This window comes from Rhagoletis zephyria, unplaced genomic scaffold (genome assembly GCF_001687245.7).
Source record: "Rhagoletis zephyria isolate East Lansing unplaced genomic scaffold, Rhagoletis_zephyria_1.1 Rzeph_scaffold_03125, whole genome shotgun sequence".
Lineage (NCBI taxonomy): Eukaryota > Metazoa > Arthropoda > Insecta > Diptera > Tephritidae > Rhagoletis > Rhagoletis zephyria.
In genome coordinates, this window is record NW_016160209.1 from 14480 (window position 1) to 32941 (window position 18462).

At 35.1% G+C, this 18462-nt stretch overlaps 1 protein-coding gene across 1 annotated transcript; it reads left to right on the forward strand.

Annotated features, from left to right (window-relative positions):
* Positions 1–3601: 3601 nt before the first annotated feature.
* LOC108368438 (probable serine/threonine-protein kinase cdc7) lies at positions 3602–18344 on the forward strand (the record flags this gene model as incomplete). Its single annotated transcript, XM_017623288.1, has 2 exons — positions 3602–4535; positions 17859–18344. Coding segments are annotated over 2 exons (1378 nt in total), but the record flags the coding sequence as incomplete, so codon positions are not given.
* Positions 18345–18462: the final 118 nt, after the last annotated feature.

Here is an 18462-nt window from a genome sequence, read left to right on the forward strand (position 1 = left end):
TGCTGCCCACTGGCGGAAGGCAAAGATAATTAAAATTAAAAAAATTAAAAAAAAATCTGCGATAACTTTAAGGTGAGAACCACAATAGCTAGAGGCGTCGCCCGTGTGTATTCTTTCATACATATATGAGACATTTTTACCGTTATATATTTTTTGTCTCAGTGAGAAGGACAATAGGTTTTATAAGGCTTTGCTCGTAGACTGTGCTCTTACAAGGGTTTTATAAAGCTCTAAATTAAGGGCATCTATTCTAAAAGGCCTTTTTCACGCTCTACATACATATATACATATACCTATTTTTAAAAGCCTCTTCTTTTATACGGTTTTCCCTTCCATTTCGTGATTAGTGCAAATCCTCTACAATACAAATTTAAACTTTTAGACCTCTACAAAATTTCTTCAAGCAAAGTTATAGATGTCCTTCTATAAATTTTAGGTTTCAAAGAAATTGCGTATTCTCTTTTCAAAGTAGGGTTTGTCTTCACGGTGGAGAGAATACATTATATCATTCTTGATTTGTCTTAATAAATATCATGAATGCTCTTCAGTCATACCTTCCGACTCTTTATGGACGGGAGAGAAAAGGGAGTGGAATTTTACAACAGCAATTTCAGACCGAGAAAATTGTGTTTATTACTCTCTATTTACTATTACTTTAAACTCTCTTGTATTTCTGGTAGACCAATGTGTAGATTTTTAGCACGAAACCGGAGACCGACCCAACGTGCGAAAATACACTTGGCTTTTCAGACGGTCTTAAATAGGCTTTTCGGAGCTCAATATTTACATTCACAATCCAATAACCGATAATCTCAAATATTTATAATAATTAATTTGCCATTAGTCTGAAATAAAAAAAATACAAATCAGAAGAATAAAATGGTATTGTGTTATTAAATCGAAAGTAAAAAAATAGTGCTTTGTTGGCGAAGGGGGGGATCTATCCACCCAATACCCTCCCCTGGCTACGCCACTGCTGCAAGGTATCATTTAAATCAAATGGGGCTTTTTATAGAGACGGAATTTATGTTTTGAGCGCTGGTGGAGGCAACCCCAGAATTTATAAAAACGAGAACTTGCAGAGCGGTTTAAACAAGAAGAATATGCCATTCGATTTCGTTAAGGCAGTTATGAAAACTGAGTGGTGTAAGGGGTAAGAACCGAAAGGAAGTCAGTCTAATACTGGGCATTCACGACGGCGGCGAATCAATGCCCAAAAATCCTCCGAGGAAACTGCGAAAGCGTGCTCTATTTCTTAGAACACACAGCCGTAATTGCCAAAGAGTATAGAGCCGCAACAAAGTCCTCAAATTGTTCGCCGTCAGCACTTGGGGCAAAGAAAAAGTCCGTGTGGTCGCCGTTGGCAAGTAGAACGCATAGAACGCAGTGGACGAAACCACGGGATGCCTTCTGATACCGTCAACAGATCATCACCTACATAGTGAGGCCCAAATGCTGTCAGTAAGGGAGCACAACATCATGCGCCGCAAGCAGTACCTGGTAGAGTGCTACAGACGTGAGCATGCGAAAAGACTGTTGCTCTAGGTGGAACTTGCATCCTCATCGTAAGAGTACCACGACACCAACCACTTCTCTACACGATGTCTGGTCCTAGCCCATCGAAACAGCAATTTTCCTGGGCTTACCGTTGGTTGAGCTTGACGCCAACGTTTGAGGGACTATCACAACAATAATAACAACAAGAAAATGACAGAATAAATGGTTCTAAAGAATATTCGTTCTGTCTGGCTTGCAGATGAGAGCAGTCCGAAAGTGTGACTGAGCAAAAAGTGTTGCATGGAAAGCTAACCGAAGTAAAAAAAACTGAGATATTTACTGCGAAGTACAAAGTTTGGTTTTATGAGTGAATACATATTTTTTTAGTGACAATTAATGAGCTGAACAAAACTCGTGGTGATATCAGGGCACACATTTTCCGGTGCAGATCAAAATTATTTTGTTATTTAGGTAGGTTTGACCTTCCTTAGGCAATTCGGAAGAATTACTTGGGTATTCTGAGTTAAGTTTTGGCCTCTAAATACTATATAACGACCCCATTGGGTGTAATTAGCGTATGCGTATTTTTTTCGAAATTGACTTTTTGATGCAAATATATTCTACTCCCTACAACGCTTCCCTGATACAATGTTGCAGCTGAAATCCCTATTGTTACGCTAAAAATTTTGTGTACATTTTATTGTATGTAACAATGATTTTTTTCTTGTGGGCGATATTGTCGTATGTATCGTTTGGTACAAGTAATTTTTAAGCAAAAAAAAAAAAACAAAACCGAATTTAATTCTCATACACCAAAGCAAATTAGTATGGGACCACCACCCATATGAGTATAACACCTTTCCTTTAAATAAAGAAATTGAAATCGGTTAACGTGGTCCAAAGTTATGCGGTAATATACATAAAAAAAATATAAAAAATATTCCGACGAATTGATAACCTTCTCCTTTTTGTGAAGTCGGTTAAAAAACCATATAAAACAGAAAAAAGTCTAAAAACGTTTGAAACAAGGAAATTTCGTTTCTGCCACATACGGTAATTTCGCGCAAAGTAGTCGATGTGATCATCTAACGTTGCTTACCTAGCAGCTATGAACATTCAGCTTGGTAGATTAAAAGAAACCTTATGGTAGCTCTTGAATCGCCTGCTGAAACAATTGCTTTGTTAACGAATTTGGAGGAATCGGTTGGATAATATTTGAGACTATTTCCCTTTCGAACCCAAAACGCATTTAGGTTGGTTGGTTTTTAAATTTTTAAAACAGACACGTACATTCCTTTCAGCCCTTTTGAAAATAGTTTCGAACTAGAACTACGTAAAAAAAAATATACTAAAATATGTACGTCTATGCCTTCCAGTGCTCTGCACTCAGCTTAAGCATAGAGTCTTGAATTTAAATCATTCCTTATTGGTTGACTAAGCTAAAATATAACGGGTGATTTTTTTGAGGTTAGGATTTTCATGCATTAGTATTTGACAGATCACGTGGGATTTCAGACATGGTGTCAAAGAGAAAGATGCTCAGTATGCTTTGACATTTCATCATGAATAGACTTACTAACGAGCAACGCTTGCAAATCATTGAATTTTATTACCAAAATCAGTGTTCGGTTCGAAATGTGTTTCGCAAACCCAATTGCTGCGAACGGCGACGAATCGACATTTCACGGTCTTCAGCAACACTCTCAGAAACAGACGCAATATTCTCTTCTGTACGCACTGTACGCATTCGTGTGGTTGGTTTAATGTCCAATAAAGTAAACTGAGTGCGAAACTTGGTCACAATCGCATTAATTGTTTGCTCACTTGGTCGATTATGTAGACCATAAATCGGACGTAAAGCGAACCGAACACTGATTTTGGTAATAAAATTCAATGATTTGCAAGCGTTGCTCGTTAGTAAGTCTATTCATGATGAAATGTCAAAGCATACTGAGCATCTTTCTCTTTGACACCATGTCTGAAATCCCACGTGATCTGTCAAATACTAATGCATGAAAATCCTAACCTCAAAAAAATCACCCGTTATTTAAAGGCTGAGTGTAAACAAACCTACATACAGACATATCCTTTCTTCATTTTCCAGTGATCCCTATGCCGCTTATGATACCGATGGTCCATTGGATGATTACGAGTATCCTGGTGCGCCAACAGCACTACAAAAGCAACAATATCAACAACAGTTGCAGCAACGGCAGCTACTCCAGCAACAGAAACAGCAACAACAAGAAAAACAACCGCAAAGCCGCCCACAACAGACCACAACACAACAGCAACAGCAGGCGGTCCAAGGGGCCGACACGCAGAACCGCCCATCAGTCGACACCTCCACCGCCCCCACGGAGAATACACTACTCTCTACGCTGAAAAGCCTCAAAATCATGTGGGACATTTACCAAGCATTCGCTGCCGCCTGGAATGTGCTCGCGACACATCGACAAAAACAAGAGCAACAACAGCAAGAGGCAGCGAAACGTCGTCAACAGCAAATCGCCGCACAGCAAATGCGTATCAATTCGAAAAAACCGCCCAAATTCGAAGCGAAGGACAAATTTGCACAAAGGAATAGCAGCAGCAACAGCAACAGCAACAAAAACGCTGATAATGGTGGTGGCGCTTTAGTGAAGGGTGCTGGTGCTGCCACAACGGCCGCAAAGCTAGTTAGGCCCAATAACAAAGCGACTAAGAATCCTAAAACCACCACAACAACAAAAAGCACTACGACAACCGAATTGGCGGTAGTGATGAGCAGTGAAGTGGAAGAGCCGGTTGCCAGCAGCAGCAGCAGCAGCAGCAGCAGCAGTGGCGGTGCGGGCAAAAAAAAAGTGGGCACAAAAGGTGATGCGGTGGCGCGACAAAATGCTCAGGGTAAGCGTGAGAAACGTCAAATGTCTGAGGCAAGTGATGCGACGAAATCGACAGATGTGGGCGAAGGTCGATACATCAAAGGCGATCCGTTGAAGGGTTACTATGATTTTGTCATCACCGAGGGTTCCTATAAATTCTGGGCTGTCTTTCAGGTGAGTGCGTTTTTTGTAAAGTGTGGCGTTTTTTGTATTTAATGTTAATGAAAGTTATTAAGCGTACATTCGCATACTTATTTACCTAGCGGGTGTACTTTAATAAGCAAATATACACACATTTTCGACTAACTATCTATATATTAATACGCTAACATAAATTTTGTCCGCCTTCGTTTGGCGATTGAACCGTACCGTTTTCAAAACCATGAACACCATTGGAAAGGTATTTTTCTGTAGATGAGGATTATCGTGTAAAGTTGTTGTTGCAACCTGTTCAATTTGTATAGTTTTCGTATTTTGTGCTACTCATTATTTGAAATGCAACTCTGTAACAACGATAAATGTGAAGATGAAGAAATAAATGATAACGATCAAAACAAAAAAGATTTCAGACAAAAACAGAAATTAAAGCAATGAAAAATATATTAGAATTAGGGTAACTGCAGGGGTAGAAAATTTATTGAATTTTTCGATAGGAATTGAAATAAATTCAGTCATAAAAATTTCTTTGTCGAAAACTAACAAACTACCGAAATTTATCGAATCACCGAAGTTTATAGTTATCGAAATTTATCGAGTTATGCATGTTTATTGAGTTATCGCAACATATCGAATTATTGAAATTGATAAATTTTTACTGAGTTGCCGAAATTTATCGAAACAGAAAATTAGTTCTTGAAATTTACGGATAGTCATCTAGCTATAAAAATTTGTGCGATTATTGAAATTTGTCAAGTTAATGAAATTTATTAAGTTATGGATATTTATTGCATCATCATTAAATATAGAGTTAACGAAATTAATCGAGTTATCATGAAGCACACAGTTCTTTAAACTTCTCGAGCTATCAATATTTATTGATTAACTGAAATTCGTCGAACGATCGAATCGAAGTTTTTCAAATTTTCAAAATATATCGAGTTATCGAAATTTCAAGGTTTTATAAGTTTATAGAGTTATGACTGCTTATCGAACTTTATTGTGTTACCAGAGTGAAACAAGTTATCGAGACTTGTCGATAGCTTTCGAAAAATATGAACCCATTAAAATAAAGGAGTTATCGAAATTTATAGACGTATCCAAAGTTTATTGAGTTATCGATTTATATGGAGATATATACATTTTTGAGTTATCGAAATATGTCGATCGCCCGAAACCCACAGTTATCGAAATTTATAAAAATTAGTTGAGTTATCGAGTTTTGTTGAGTTATCCGATTTTAGTTAGCGAAATTTATAAAAATTAGTCGAGCTATCGAGTTTTATTGAGTTATTGGATTTTAGTATTTTTGAAATTCATTGAACTATAGATATGTATCAAATCACTGAAATTTATCGCAAAACTGGAATGTATCGGGTCAATTCCAAGTACTGCCAAAGACCTTCAAAGATATAAAAAATTGTCGTCCGGTTTCAGTTCCAAAGCAGGAGATTTTCCGGTAAGTAATTTTGTACCTTAAAAGTTAATCGACGTGCTTAGTTAAAAAACCCCCCCTAGGGTCCTAAAAAAAATAGAAAAAACGGTCGAATTTCGACAGTAACTGGCACTTCTAGTAAATATTAAATCAGGCATTAAACTAGTGGTATGGTAAACCATTGTTAACTTTTTGGTGCCAAAAAAGAGTGTTTCATTTTATTTTAGATTCAAAGATAACAAAGATGACAAATCAAAAGACACAGACAAAAAAATTTAATATATCCTAAACAAATTTTTTTTTTATAAACTAAGGTAGGAAAATGTGTAAAATTTCATCTGCATTGCATATTCTGCCAATAGTTTTTTAAAGAGTATTTTATCATCACATTTTTTAGCGTTTAATGATTTTGTAGAAAATCAAAGGTATTTAATTCAAGCGGAATTCTCTTTAAAAGTTAAATGAATTCACTGAGGTGTTTTGTACTATGAATTTTGAATAAATTTCCGGTCATCAGACATCTAAGGATACATATTTGGCCATACAAATTAATAATAATAATAACACATAATTTTCTAGCTTTTCGCGAAACTCAGAAAATAATTCATCTGGATTATATGTATAAATTTTTGTGTTCCTAGCATATAGAAGGAAACAGACGGTGGCAACATTGGCTACTTTTCGGGCATTAAGAAATTAAACCAGAGAAAATATCATAAATATATGTATGTATATAAAAGCATGTGTGACGAAAAAGTCGACATTTTACTAACGTGGCGTAAACCGCACACATACATACATACACATTAATGTATATCTATAAAAATGTGTTCACTATACATACATACATACATAGATATATTTTTGAACCCTTTTCTGTTCTTACTTTGAGATGTTACTAGCGTGGGTACATCACGGCCACCAACCACATACACATCGCTAATTAACTTCAACAATATCATAATTCAAAAAATTCAGAAATTATAATATAGTAATTCATTTTTCCTTTGGGAGTACATATATGTAAATTTACAACTTTACAGCAGTTTATCTCGAGTTTTGCATTTTTCTAGTTATGACACTTGCGAAATAAATGAGCGATATGTGTGATGTCACCGGGCACCTGCTCGCTCCAAAGGTTTGGCGTAAAAAATAATTTGTCTTACTTAAATGTGACAAAAACCAAAAGGCACACTGTTGCCAAAAACTCGATTTTTTTATTATTTCACTTCTCTTTGCGTAGGTCTTTTTAAAACGACTCGCTTCATGGTTGCACTGGAAATTTGTCAGTCATTCTCTGTTTGTCAGCTATTGGCTGTTTTGCGCTTTCAGCTGTACGTTCGAAGCTACTTTTTCTGCAACTAATATTCCTCTCGGCTAACGAATGACAGTAAGTAATGCTGCCCTCTATAATTGTGTCTGGTCATAACAATGCACACATGTACTACATATGTACTCGCATGTATGCTGATGCGATATACACACATATTAGGGATGTTGCGAATGTGAAATTTTAGACATGCGCGGATGCGAATGCGGATGCAGCTTCAGAATTTGGGGAACTTGTAACGTCATCAGCGTTTTTCGATTTTAGTTTTTGTAATTCATTTATCGGCCGCTGTGGTGTAGTGGTAAGCAGTGCGCGCTTCCACTCCCCACCCCCTGGGTTCAAGCCCTGGTCAAAGCAACATCGGGAAAAATATAGAAAAAAGGTTTTTTCTTAACAGCGGTCGTCCCTCGGCAGGCAATGGCAAACCTCCAAGTGTATTTCTGCCATGAAAAACAACTTTTCATAAAAATACAATCGCCGTTCAGATTCGGCGTAAAACTGTAGGTCCCTCCGCTTTGTGTGACAACATCACCGCGCACGCCACAAATCGCAGGAGAAGCTCGGCCAAATACTAACATACATATGTGTAAGCGCCAATCTGTTATTATACTATTATAATTCATTTATAATGGGTCTTCTGCGACTGGTTTGAAGAATTTGTGCTTATAGCGAGCTAGATAGGTGTATATGGAAAATATATGATTATTTTCCAGGAATGAAAATTTTGAACAAAATTCTGTTTTTAAGATCCTGGCTGACAGCCGAATCGGATCAGAATATTGTTATTTTTTTTTTTTTTTAAAGCAACCCCTTTTTTTATAATCATTTCAATTATTGGAATCACGAATGATGAGGGTTTCTGATAGTTACGTAATTCTTACCTAATTAAAGGTCGGACCTATAACTTTTTAAATATTTCAGCATAGATTGTCTTTATAGCTAAATGTTGAAGATTTCTGCTGGAAATCCCTATTGTAGGAGCTTAATCTTTCACTTTAAATAGCAAAGAAGGGCGACGTAGGGGAGAGTTTTACCACAGAGGCCTTTAGGCAAGGATCCAATGTACACATTTATCTATGGAAAAAATATTGCCCGACAAGTAAACCAAATTACTGTTTTTAAAATTTTTCCTTAAAAAAATTCCCCAAAGAGCGACATTTGAAATGATTGAAACGAATATATCTTCACCTGAAATGCAAAAAGACGTAACAACACCATAACCAATGTGGGAGTTGAAATTCGATGAAATCCATCATATCAATCAAAAAGTGAATTTTGAATTTTTTATTAGTTACGACTTTTTGTATTTCAGCGACGATGTTTGTTTATGCCTTTTTGCATTACAGGTGACGATATGTAACATCAAGAGCAAATCACGTCAATTTGGTTTAAAATTACAGAGCACACTTTCTTCTTTTATGTGTAGTCGTTTTTTTAAGATTGGTCCAAAAAAAAAATCATAATAAAGAAAGAAATGCAGGTATTTAAAGAAGAGAAATCAAAGAATATTTATTCTTAAAAGGACTATGTTCTCTTTGACGTACGTCAAAGGTCAATTAGAAGCGGGAACTTGTATAACTGCTCGATTATATAGCTTAAGAAATAATAAGTTTAAAGAAATGTTTATCAAAGTTGATAAATATGACTTTTGACCAGTTTTGTTACACAAATACTCCAACGACCACAGGCAAAAACTATGGGNAGATTGGTCCAAAAAAAAAATCATAATAAAGAAAGAAATGCAGGTATTTAAAGAAGAGAAATCAAAGAATATTTATTCTTAAAAGGACTATGTTCTCTTTGACGTACGTCAAAGGTCAATTAGAAGCGGGAACTTGTATAACTGCTCGATTATATAGCTTAAGAAATAATAAGTTTAAAGAAATGTTTATCAAAGTTGATAAATATGACTTTTGACCAGTTTTGTTACACAAATACTCCAACGACCACAGGCAAAAACTATGGGCTACAATTTGTCATTTTGCTTGCCAGATATACGTTTTATCGGTGCACTTGCACAACATTCGCATTCGCAAAAGCTCCGCATAGATTATTGCGAATGTTAAAATTAATGCGGAAGCTCCGCGGTTGCGAATGCGAATGCGAATATTCGCAACAACCCTGATATATATGTATGTATACACATTAGGGTGCCTACCAAAAAAGTTTCTGTTTCTCCACCGGAATTATAAAATGTTTACATTTTAAGACCACCGTGTAAATATTTGGAAAAAATATATTATAATATATATATATATGTATATTCGAAAAACAATTGTTTTTTAATAGAATTTATTTTTAAAATTATTTATATACATATATATATATATATATATATTTTTTTTTTTAATTTACCCGAAAATCCGCTGAGCCTTTTCATATATATGTAATATATATATATATGTACGTATGTATGTATATCGAAATACTTCCGTGCCAAAAAATCTAATGTTTTTGACGAGCTTTAATTTACTTACATTAAGTAGTAATGTTGGGGTCGTATGAATTGAAATCTGGTGGGTAGTTACTAGAACGGGAGACTTGAGGTCAACGAACTTTGGAACAAAAAAATTGCCTCCTCGAGAAAAGAACATCGATATATCCACTTTAAGATCCTACTGGAAATGCCGAAATTTTGACGAAAAATCCAAAAAGGCTACCCTGCGTTCGAGAATTTTATTTATTTATTTTTTTCAAAACTGCATTGCAAAAATTCTTTAGAATCAGGGATATACGGCGAACTTTTTTCCCTGTACGGTGGTACGGTCTAATATCATTCCTGTTTATGTGAATACTTGTACATTTTCTGCAAGCCCTTTTACGTACATATATACATCCGTCGACATCCGCGGCCTGAATGGCGTTTATACAGATGTACACGTATATCAAGAGCTGCTGACAAATGCACAGGAAATTATTATGTGGGAAATGAATGACACGCCAAAGTGACATGCAGCCTTTCTGCATTTTTGCTTATTTATTTGCTTTTTTTTGGCAATATTTTTTGTGAGGTTTTTTTTTACTGACGAAGTATGTTTTTCGCCACATTTTTTTTTTTTGTTTTTATTCATTGTTGTTTAATTTTTTAACAAATACTCGTTTGTTTGCTCAATTTTACTAGTTACGTCATATGAAAGCAATTACTTCAGCTGCGCTGTTTTAAGTTTTCAGCTCCATCCAAATTGGATAGAACCTTTTCGAGCAGATCAGTTCAAACGAGATTTTAGACAAAGCGAGTGCTTTTCATGGCAGTTCCCCAATCTAATGCTGCAAGGAGTAAAAATGCTGCAAACAAAAAAAAAAAACAAAAACTGAAGATCTCTTAAGGAGCTTTATAGAAGTGACCGTTAAGACCAGTGACGTGAACCGGATGAAAAATTTTTCAGCGGTTCGAACCGTTTTTGGCATTTTGGATTGGTTCGTCAAAGCGGTTTCTTTGGTCTTTGAACCGGGGTTTCGGTTCGGTTCAACGGTTCGAAAAACAAAAAAATAACGCGCAAGTTTAAGTGTCAATTGTTAAGTGCAACAACACGCAAGGTTAAGGGGTCTGTCAAATGAGATGGGTTGCCTTTACATTTGATATTCTCACATGGTAACCAAACATGGTAGGTATTACCATGTTTAACAAAAAGACAAAAATTGTGGGTACATTTATCTATTGAAAATTGGTTGAAACGAACCTTTAAACCTTTATGGAAAGTGGTTTGGTTTTCGGTTCGATCAAAAATTTTTGAGGAAAATTTTGGTTCGGTTAATGGTTCAGTTAATTAAGTAAAGGAAAAAGCGGTTTTCCGGTTCAAAACCGGTTCATATCCCTGGTTAAGACTTTACTCTCTGCTTCGCTTTTTCACGCCTTTTACTCCGAACTAGGTTTGCCCTAGTTCTAAACCTTACTGTCACTCTAGCAACATGCTCTCCCAAAACTCTGTGAATTTTTATCTGTGTCGGAAAAGCATCTTCTAATCTAATTAAAAATTTGTTTTGCGTTAGTGGCAATTTCNATGGGATTTTACTGTAAAACTCCTTTATTTGAACAGCTAAAACCGATAAATTTCGTAAGATATTTTATAAATAATAATACAAAGTCTACTGAGAAAATCGTCAAAATCTATGCTGTATAAGCTTTATCTCCTATAGCACTGATTGTTAAGATACCAGTTTTTGCCATATATCTCCTTTATGTACGAAACTAAACCCAATAAATTGTGTTACCGGTTTACATACCGATCACATAGCGGTGAAAACCACTTAGATTGGTGTCATATAAAGTATATCTTCCAAACCTCTGATTGTTTAGATGCGATTTTTTATATAAGTTGTAACTCCTCTATCGATGTATGCTGATGTATTCAAAAGCAGTAATCTGTCAAAGTAAAATTTGCAGATGTTCATGAAAGGTATGAAGCCTTCGGCATAGCCGAAGACAGCGCTGTTCTTACTTGTTTTTTACTAATTTTTAATTAATGCTGCGCCAATTTCTATAACTTTTACTGCAATCTTTACTAAGCTCAATTATACCGTTCCTGTATGGAGTTAGAGAGAAATTAGATATATTAACAAATAATCACTTAAAAGGATGAATAAATAAAAAGAAACGGTCACAAGGAGACAATTTAAAAGGAAAGCCACGTATGAAAGATAAAGTATGAATATGAAAAGCGAAAGCTTTTAATTTGTTAAATGAAAATATCACAAAAAGAAAAAGCATTTACCTCCACACACAAGTGTGTAACAAGTAAGAGCAAGTGAGTGAAAAAAAAACACTGAATATGAAAAGTAGCAAAGTATGCTCGAGCATTTTTCTTAACATTTCATTGCATTTTATTTGCATAATAACTAAGTGCGAGCATAAAAAATCCAAATGTATGAACAAAATTGGCATTCATGTCAGAATACTGCATTAGGGGAAGGTATTAGTGTCAAAAAGAGAGAAATGAAGTGGACGAGTAGACTGGAAGGTACGAGTATGCACATAAGTATGAATGAATGTACAAATATGTGTGCGAACATGTTGGCAGAAGGGCAGCGCACGGTAATAGGTGCGAGTTATGAAAGCAACGCCACATATAAATTCACTAAGGCATGCACTTTAACTATGTGACTAAATAACTACACGTAACTACACACGCATTAGGATGCATCGCTTTCCATATAAAAAAAAATAAAAAAATCGTTACTATTTTTCCATCGGAATTATGTATATAATCGATTATGTTTTCAGACCACAATGTTTTTCAGAAAAATATTTAAACCGATTTGAGAATAACTCCCAAAATAGAGTTTCTTTGTAAATAAAATTAGTTGTAAAATATCTTTTTTCAAAAAAAAAAAACTTTACACATTTTATTAACTGAATTAAAATAATGAAATTTTTGTAGGTATTTTCATATTGATCCAGTTCACGTTAGTCTTAGTATTTTTTCGAAATATTTTGGTGGAAGTCTAAAAATATAATGCATTTTATAATTTGATGAAAAACCTCAACTCTTTTGAACTTGAACTGAACTTGAAGCGAAAAATCCTATCAATTGCTGTTCCATTTAGGCTCCAAAATATGGAACTTCTGGTTCAACTACTGATACCTGGAATTTCAGTCATCAAAGGAGAATCTTAGTTACCGCTAACTCTTAAGTTCCCAGTACTAAACACCTTTCAGGCATTATATCTTCGTCTTGGTTAGCGCCGTAACCAACTAAACGAACTTGAAGCCTTACTAATATCAGCTTGCTTTCCGGCAAGTGCACAAAACCACCCCAGAACTTAGAGCAAGCGCAGATTTATACGCGCAGCCAGTGTTCTTGGCGTTGGGTTAGATATAATTTCTTAGTTTTTATTAATTTAAAATTTGAAAAGAAAAATAGTTCTTCTTGATGTTATCATTTTATAGGATCAGGTTTGAAAGCTGTGGAATTTGTGACAGGTTTTTAGAAGACATTTTCAAGAAAATTGGTTTGTACGTGTTTTTTTTCAAATCAATATTTTGTATTAAAAATTTGAAAATCTAATAGAAATTTTAGAGAATACGGGTTTGAAAATTTTTCGGTCTTGTATTCCAAAAGTGTTCTAAAAAAAAAAAATTAAAAAAAAAAATTGTCCCGATTGGTAAAATCTTCGCATATATGTATATTTATAGGCATTTAAAAAAGGAACGTTTTTTTTTCGAAAAACGACATCTCGAAAACTGCTGTATACAAAAATAAAAATCAAGGCCTCTTTAAATTGGTACTATAACAAAAAAAATTATGAAAAAAAACAAGAAATACAAAAATCAAATTGTGTCCTAATTTGGCTGGAATGCCTCATATGTTTTCTTAATCCTATTTCCTCAAAATTTTTTTCTAAAAAATTTGTTCGCCGAAAAAATATTTATTAAATTTTTTGGTAATTTTATCCTGCTTTAGCTAAGTATATTTTTGGTAAGATTTTTTTGCTCCTAAAACAATAATTTTTAGCAAGTTTAATTTCTAAATATTTCTACATTTTTTTCTAGAAAAACTCCGTTTTCTAAAATTTTTTCTATAAAATTTGACTTTTCCCTAAAAATTACTCCATTTCCCAAAAAAATCAAAAACTAACTATATCCTAGATATTTTTTTCTTAAAAATTACTTTTTTTTTGTACAATTAAATTTTCCCTTCAAAATTATGTTTTTTCCCAATATGGATGTATATATATATTTTTATCCAAGTTTTGGTAAATTTTTAAATTTGCTAAAAATATTTACTTAAAAAATTTTTGAGCTTGAGCCTGCACATCTAACAAATTAAAAAGTAAAAAGGTCGACAAAACCATCATCATGAATAAAATAGCTAAATAAAAATGAGCCACACTAGATATAAGAAATAGAACAGTTATCACTCCTTCACAATCTCTACTTTTGAGTGGAATAACTCTTAGAAAAGCTGAAATGGTTAAAAGAACATTATGGTTTTACAAAAAATTCCGCGTTTTCTTTGGAGGTTACCATTCTGCCGTGGCTGGTGCAATGCGCGAATTTTCCATTTCGTTGCATATTTTGTGGAGCACAACCGCGTTAAGCAGCAAAAGTGTGGCTATGCGAGTGTTGGTGTATGTGTACGTGCTGGGAGTAAACAAAACATGTGGTATGCGCGCTGAATGAAAGTTTACTTATATATGTATATGTATGTATGTATTTAAATGCACAACCCTACGCGCATACACCCATATAAAATGCCAGGCGGTGGCTTCCATGAGGGTACATACATACATACAAATGGTATGTGTTTTTCGGCGCATTTGCTGCAACGCGCACCTGTATGTTAATAACTATTCATTTAACGAGATTTTCCATGAGGGCGCCTAAAAGCACTCAATACAAAAGTGATGCCACCAAGCAATGTACTCGTAGTGTGAAAGCTCATGCGCATGCATGCGTTTGTGTGGGTTTTGTGTGCAATTTTACATTCAATGCTTATGCAAAAAACAGGTTTAGGTTTTTTGACGAAAAATTTCGTTTTTCCTCAGAAAAATTACCGCCGCTTTTTCATCGAAATTCAAGGTAAAAGTGAAAAATTTTGCCACGAAAAATAGCACAAAAATGTTGCCATATATGAACACAGTACATATGAGCACAGTACATATGTTTTTATGTATATATTTTGTATAGTTGACAGTTGGACTTGACCCAGGAGAGATAGTGGCGGCATTGGTAGGACACAAGATAGGCTGCGCTTAATTTAAGTGTAACATGCAGTTGCGCGTCTTTGTGTTTTTTTTTTTTTTGGTAACCTTCTTTTGATTATTTCCTCCTTCTCCTCTTCTTTTAATTAAAGTATTTCACGGCATATTCATCAACATTTCTCTGTAGACTTTATGGCCACATTTTATGTTCAGCAAACAAGTGCGATTTTCATAATTTTGGATATAAAATATACCTGAGCATATACATACATACATATACATATAGGCGCAGTTGTATACTTATATATGTATGTGTATAGTAGATATGCTCCATTTTAATTATTCTTCTGCATGTGATACTCTCTTGCGGTTGTAATTAACGCAACTCAGCTGCGTCTTTTTCACTCATCTTTCAACTCATCGTGTTGTGGTTGTTATTGTTGTTCTTGTGTGTGTGTTTTTTTTTTTGAATCTTACTACATGCAGGCATGTTCTGTTGCACAGGTAAGGTCACTTAATTGCCTACCAAGCGCGCATTTTCGCCCAGTTGAGTGCACCAACGCAATTGGGGGAAAACGGCGTAAAGAAGAATGCAATATTTAAATTAAGAGTATGTACTACTTCAGATGTAGCATACATCAGGGCGCTTAATAAATTAAAATTTTGCGGTCGAATGGTTATTTTGACACACTAGCTTTTTTCGTGGATAAATGTACATATGAGCGAATTTTTTAAGGGAAGCGGAAAACGAACTTAAGTGTGAATTTCCTGTTTTACCAAAAAGTATTTTTACAGTTGAAAATTCATATAGACTGATGGCAAGACTTGCACTACCCAAGAAAAACAAAATGCTTCAAATGTCTACGAAATTTTGGTTAGGTGGTAAAATGCTATGTGCAAAACCGTATGGCTTTCTTTTTTGGTTTTCTTTGATTTTGGCGTACGCATCACGCCAGCTTCTTGTACCTTTGCCTGCATATAAATATGTATTTACTAGAGTAGCAAATTTATAATTGAAATGTCATCTTCAGCAGATGAGGTCAGATTTTTCACTTCTGATTGCGGCTGTAGAATGCTTCAGATGTTTGCTTAAAGATAGTGAAATGACTAAGAAGAAGGCAAGATTGTGAATTGCAACTGGTTGTTGTTAGTTTAAATAATATTGTGCTTCATATATGTATATTATAATGATACCGAATTTCGATAGAACTATTGAGATATTTATCGATAAAATCGGTCGATATTTATCGATAGCGGTATCGAAAATCATTATCGGTATTTTTTATACCCCTATAAGTACCTGCTATTTTCGATCATCACCGATAAATTTAAATCGTTAATATCGATCTACATTAAAAGGGCATACAGCTTTCTAAAAATTCAAAGCCATATCTTAAACAAAAAGAAAATTTATTTGCTTTATGTTCCGAAAAGCTGTGAAAGCATTCTCCATTTAAAAGGTTTTTTTTTTTTTGCAAAATTTTCAAACGTTTTATTCAGAATTTTTAGAAAAATGTTTGGGATGCAGTTTTGTAGCCCATTCAATTTTAGTATAATAAAGTATGAGTTTCAAGTAGCTAGAAAATACCGTTGATTTTTGAATTTTTTTTTCACGATGCTAGGCATTCTCTTCCACATAAAAAAATTTTCGAGCATACTTTGTGTGGGAAAAAAATGCGTGACACCGTCAGCTAAAAAATTCTCAAAAATCAACGGTATTTAGTAGCCAATAACCTGCACTTTGATGTGCTAAATTTTTCTAAAATTTATCTAAAAATTCTGAATAAAAAGTTTGAAAATTTGGTCTAAAGTTTTCGAATTTTTATAATTTTGGTTCAAAGTTTGAAACGCGGGATTATATGAAGTTTGTTGTATACTACCTACTTTTATAAAAAAATAATAAACATAAAATAAACTAAAGAAATATAGTGTATATTTTAGGCGGCCCAAACAAAAATATGAAGAGAGGAATACTCTGTATCGATGTAAGAGATGAGGATTACCCGTCTGAATTGGTTCGGCAGGCAGTGCTGAACAAAGCACAACCCTAGAATGCCTCCTTAATCTACTAAGTTTAAATAAACTGAATTTCTTCCCCCTTCAATGTATACGACTTTACTCTTCATAAAATATCGAGTTAATAGGTAACTAATACGCCATGCCATCCGAAAAACTTATGAGGTACATACATATTTATTTACATGAAGTGAGTATTTAATAAAGAAAATAGGTTAGGTTTCGCTGTCTGCCGAAATATTATTACCGGAGAGAATGTCTGCCCTGATAAATAAAGGCTTCTTATACTATAATAAGTAAAATATTAAAAGTTCTGATTTGTTGAAATACATTTGAATATTTTTCTTTTTGCCTTTTTTCAAAAGTGATCTCAAAACCGCCATAATTGTCTGCCAGTATTATTTTCGAATAGTATCATTGAATGTTAAAATACTTAAATGGCAGACTTATTAAAATGCTTTCGAAGTTTGCCTAAATTTTCTAACTTTGCTACATGCGTGGCGCCGTATGAACCGCTGTAGGGCTTAGTTAATCTCACTTCCAAGTAGAGGAGGTATTAAGCCTCCACTGAACAAAATTTTAGCTTTGGGAAATTGCATGCAGTCTGCTGTTCACTGGCTCTTAGACTACAAGGCCAAATGCCGCTATGGACTTATTTAAATAATACCCAAAACGATATACTTCTAAGGTCGAATATATCACATATAAATTTTGGTTTTGGCATGCGTCTTCTTTGCTGGCCCTAAAGTCTTAAACGCCATTTTCTACGAATCGTGCATGACATGCTTACAAAAAAGCCTATTAATTGGTGGAAATTAAAAGTACTTTCATGACATATACATACAATCATATTTTATTGCTGTTTTGCGCTGCAAGTGTCTCCAATTTAAATTATATCCGTTTTTCTCTTCTCTTACAGACTGGCACTGCATTGCTGATCATTTACTCGACCTTCGCAGCCATTTACTACTCGAAAGTAAATCCGCTGGTGTCCGATTACGACTACACCGACTACTTGGGCGGTGCGCGTTCACTGAGCGGTGGCGACGACGACTTCATCGATGATGACAGTGCCAGCAACAGCAATGGAATGCGACGAGGTGGCTGGTTCGATGGTATGCTGCCACGCGCTGGGCGTACGTTAAAATATATATTCGATGCGCTCGATAAACTGCCGGTGGACCATCGCGAAGAGGATGAGGTAATGAAAAGCGAGCATTTAACGACAGCAGTGTCAGCGCAGCCGGAACAGCAGCCGTGGGCATTAAAAGTAGGAGGGGTAGCGAATGAAAGCGACGATACGACCGTGACAGTGGAGGCGGATGCGAACGAAGAGGAGAATGAAGGGAGGAAGAGGAATTAATGCAGCGGCAAGTTCGCGCGTATGCCGCTTGATGAGCGAAAAATGTGGCGCTTAATAATAACTTCTTCGGCACCTAGCATGTGTGGGGCGGCACAAACAACGCAAACACGCATACATACATATGTGTGCATGTACATATATACAAATGCGTTCTGCAACT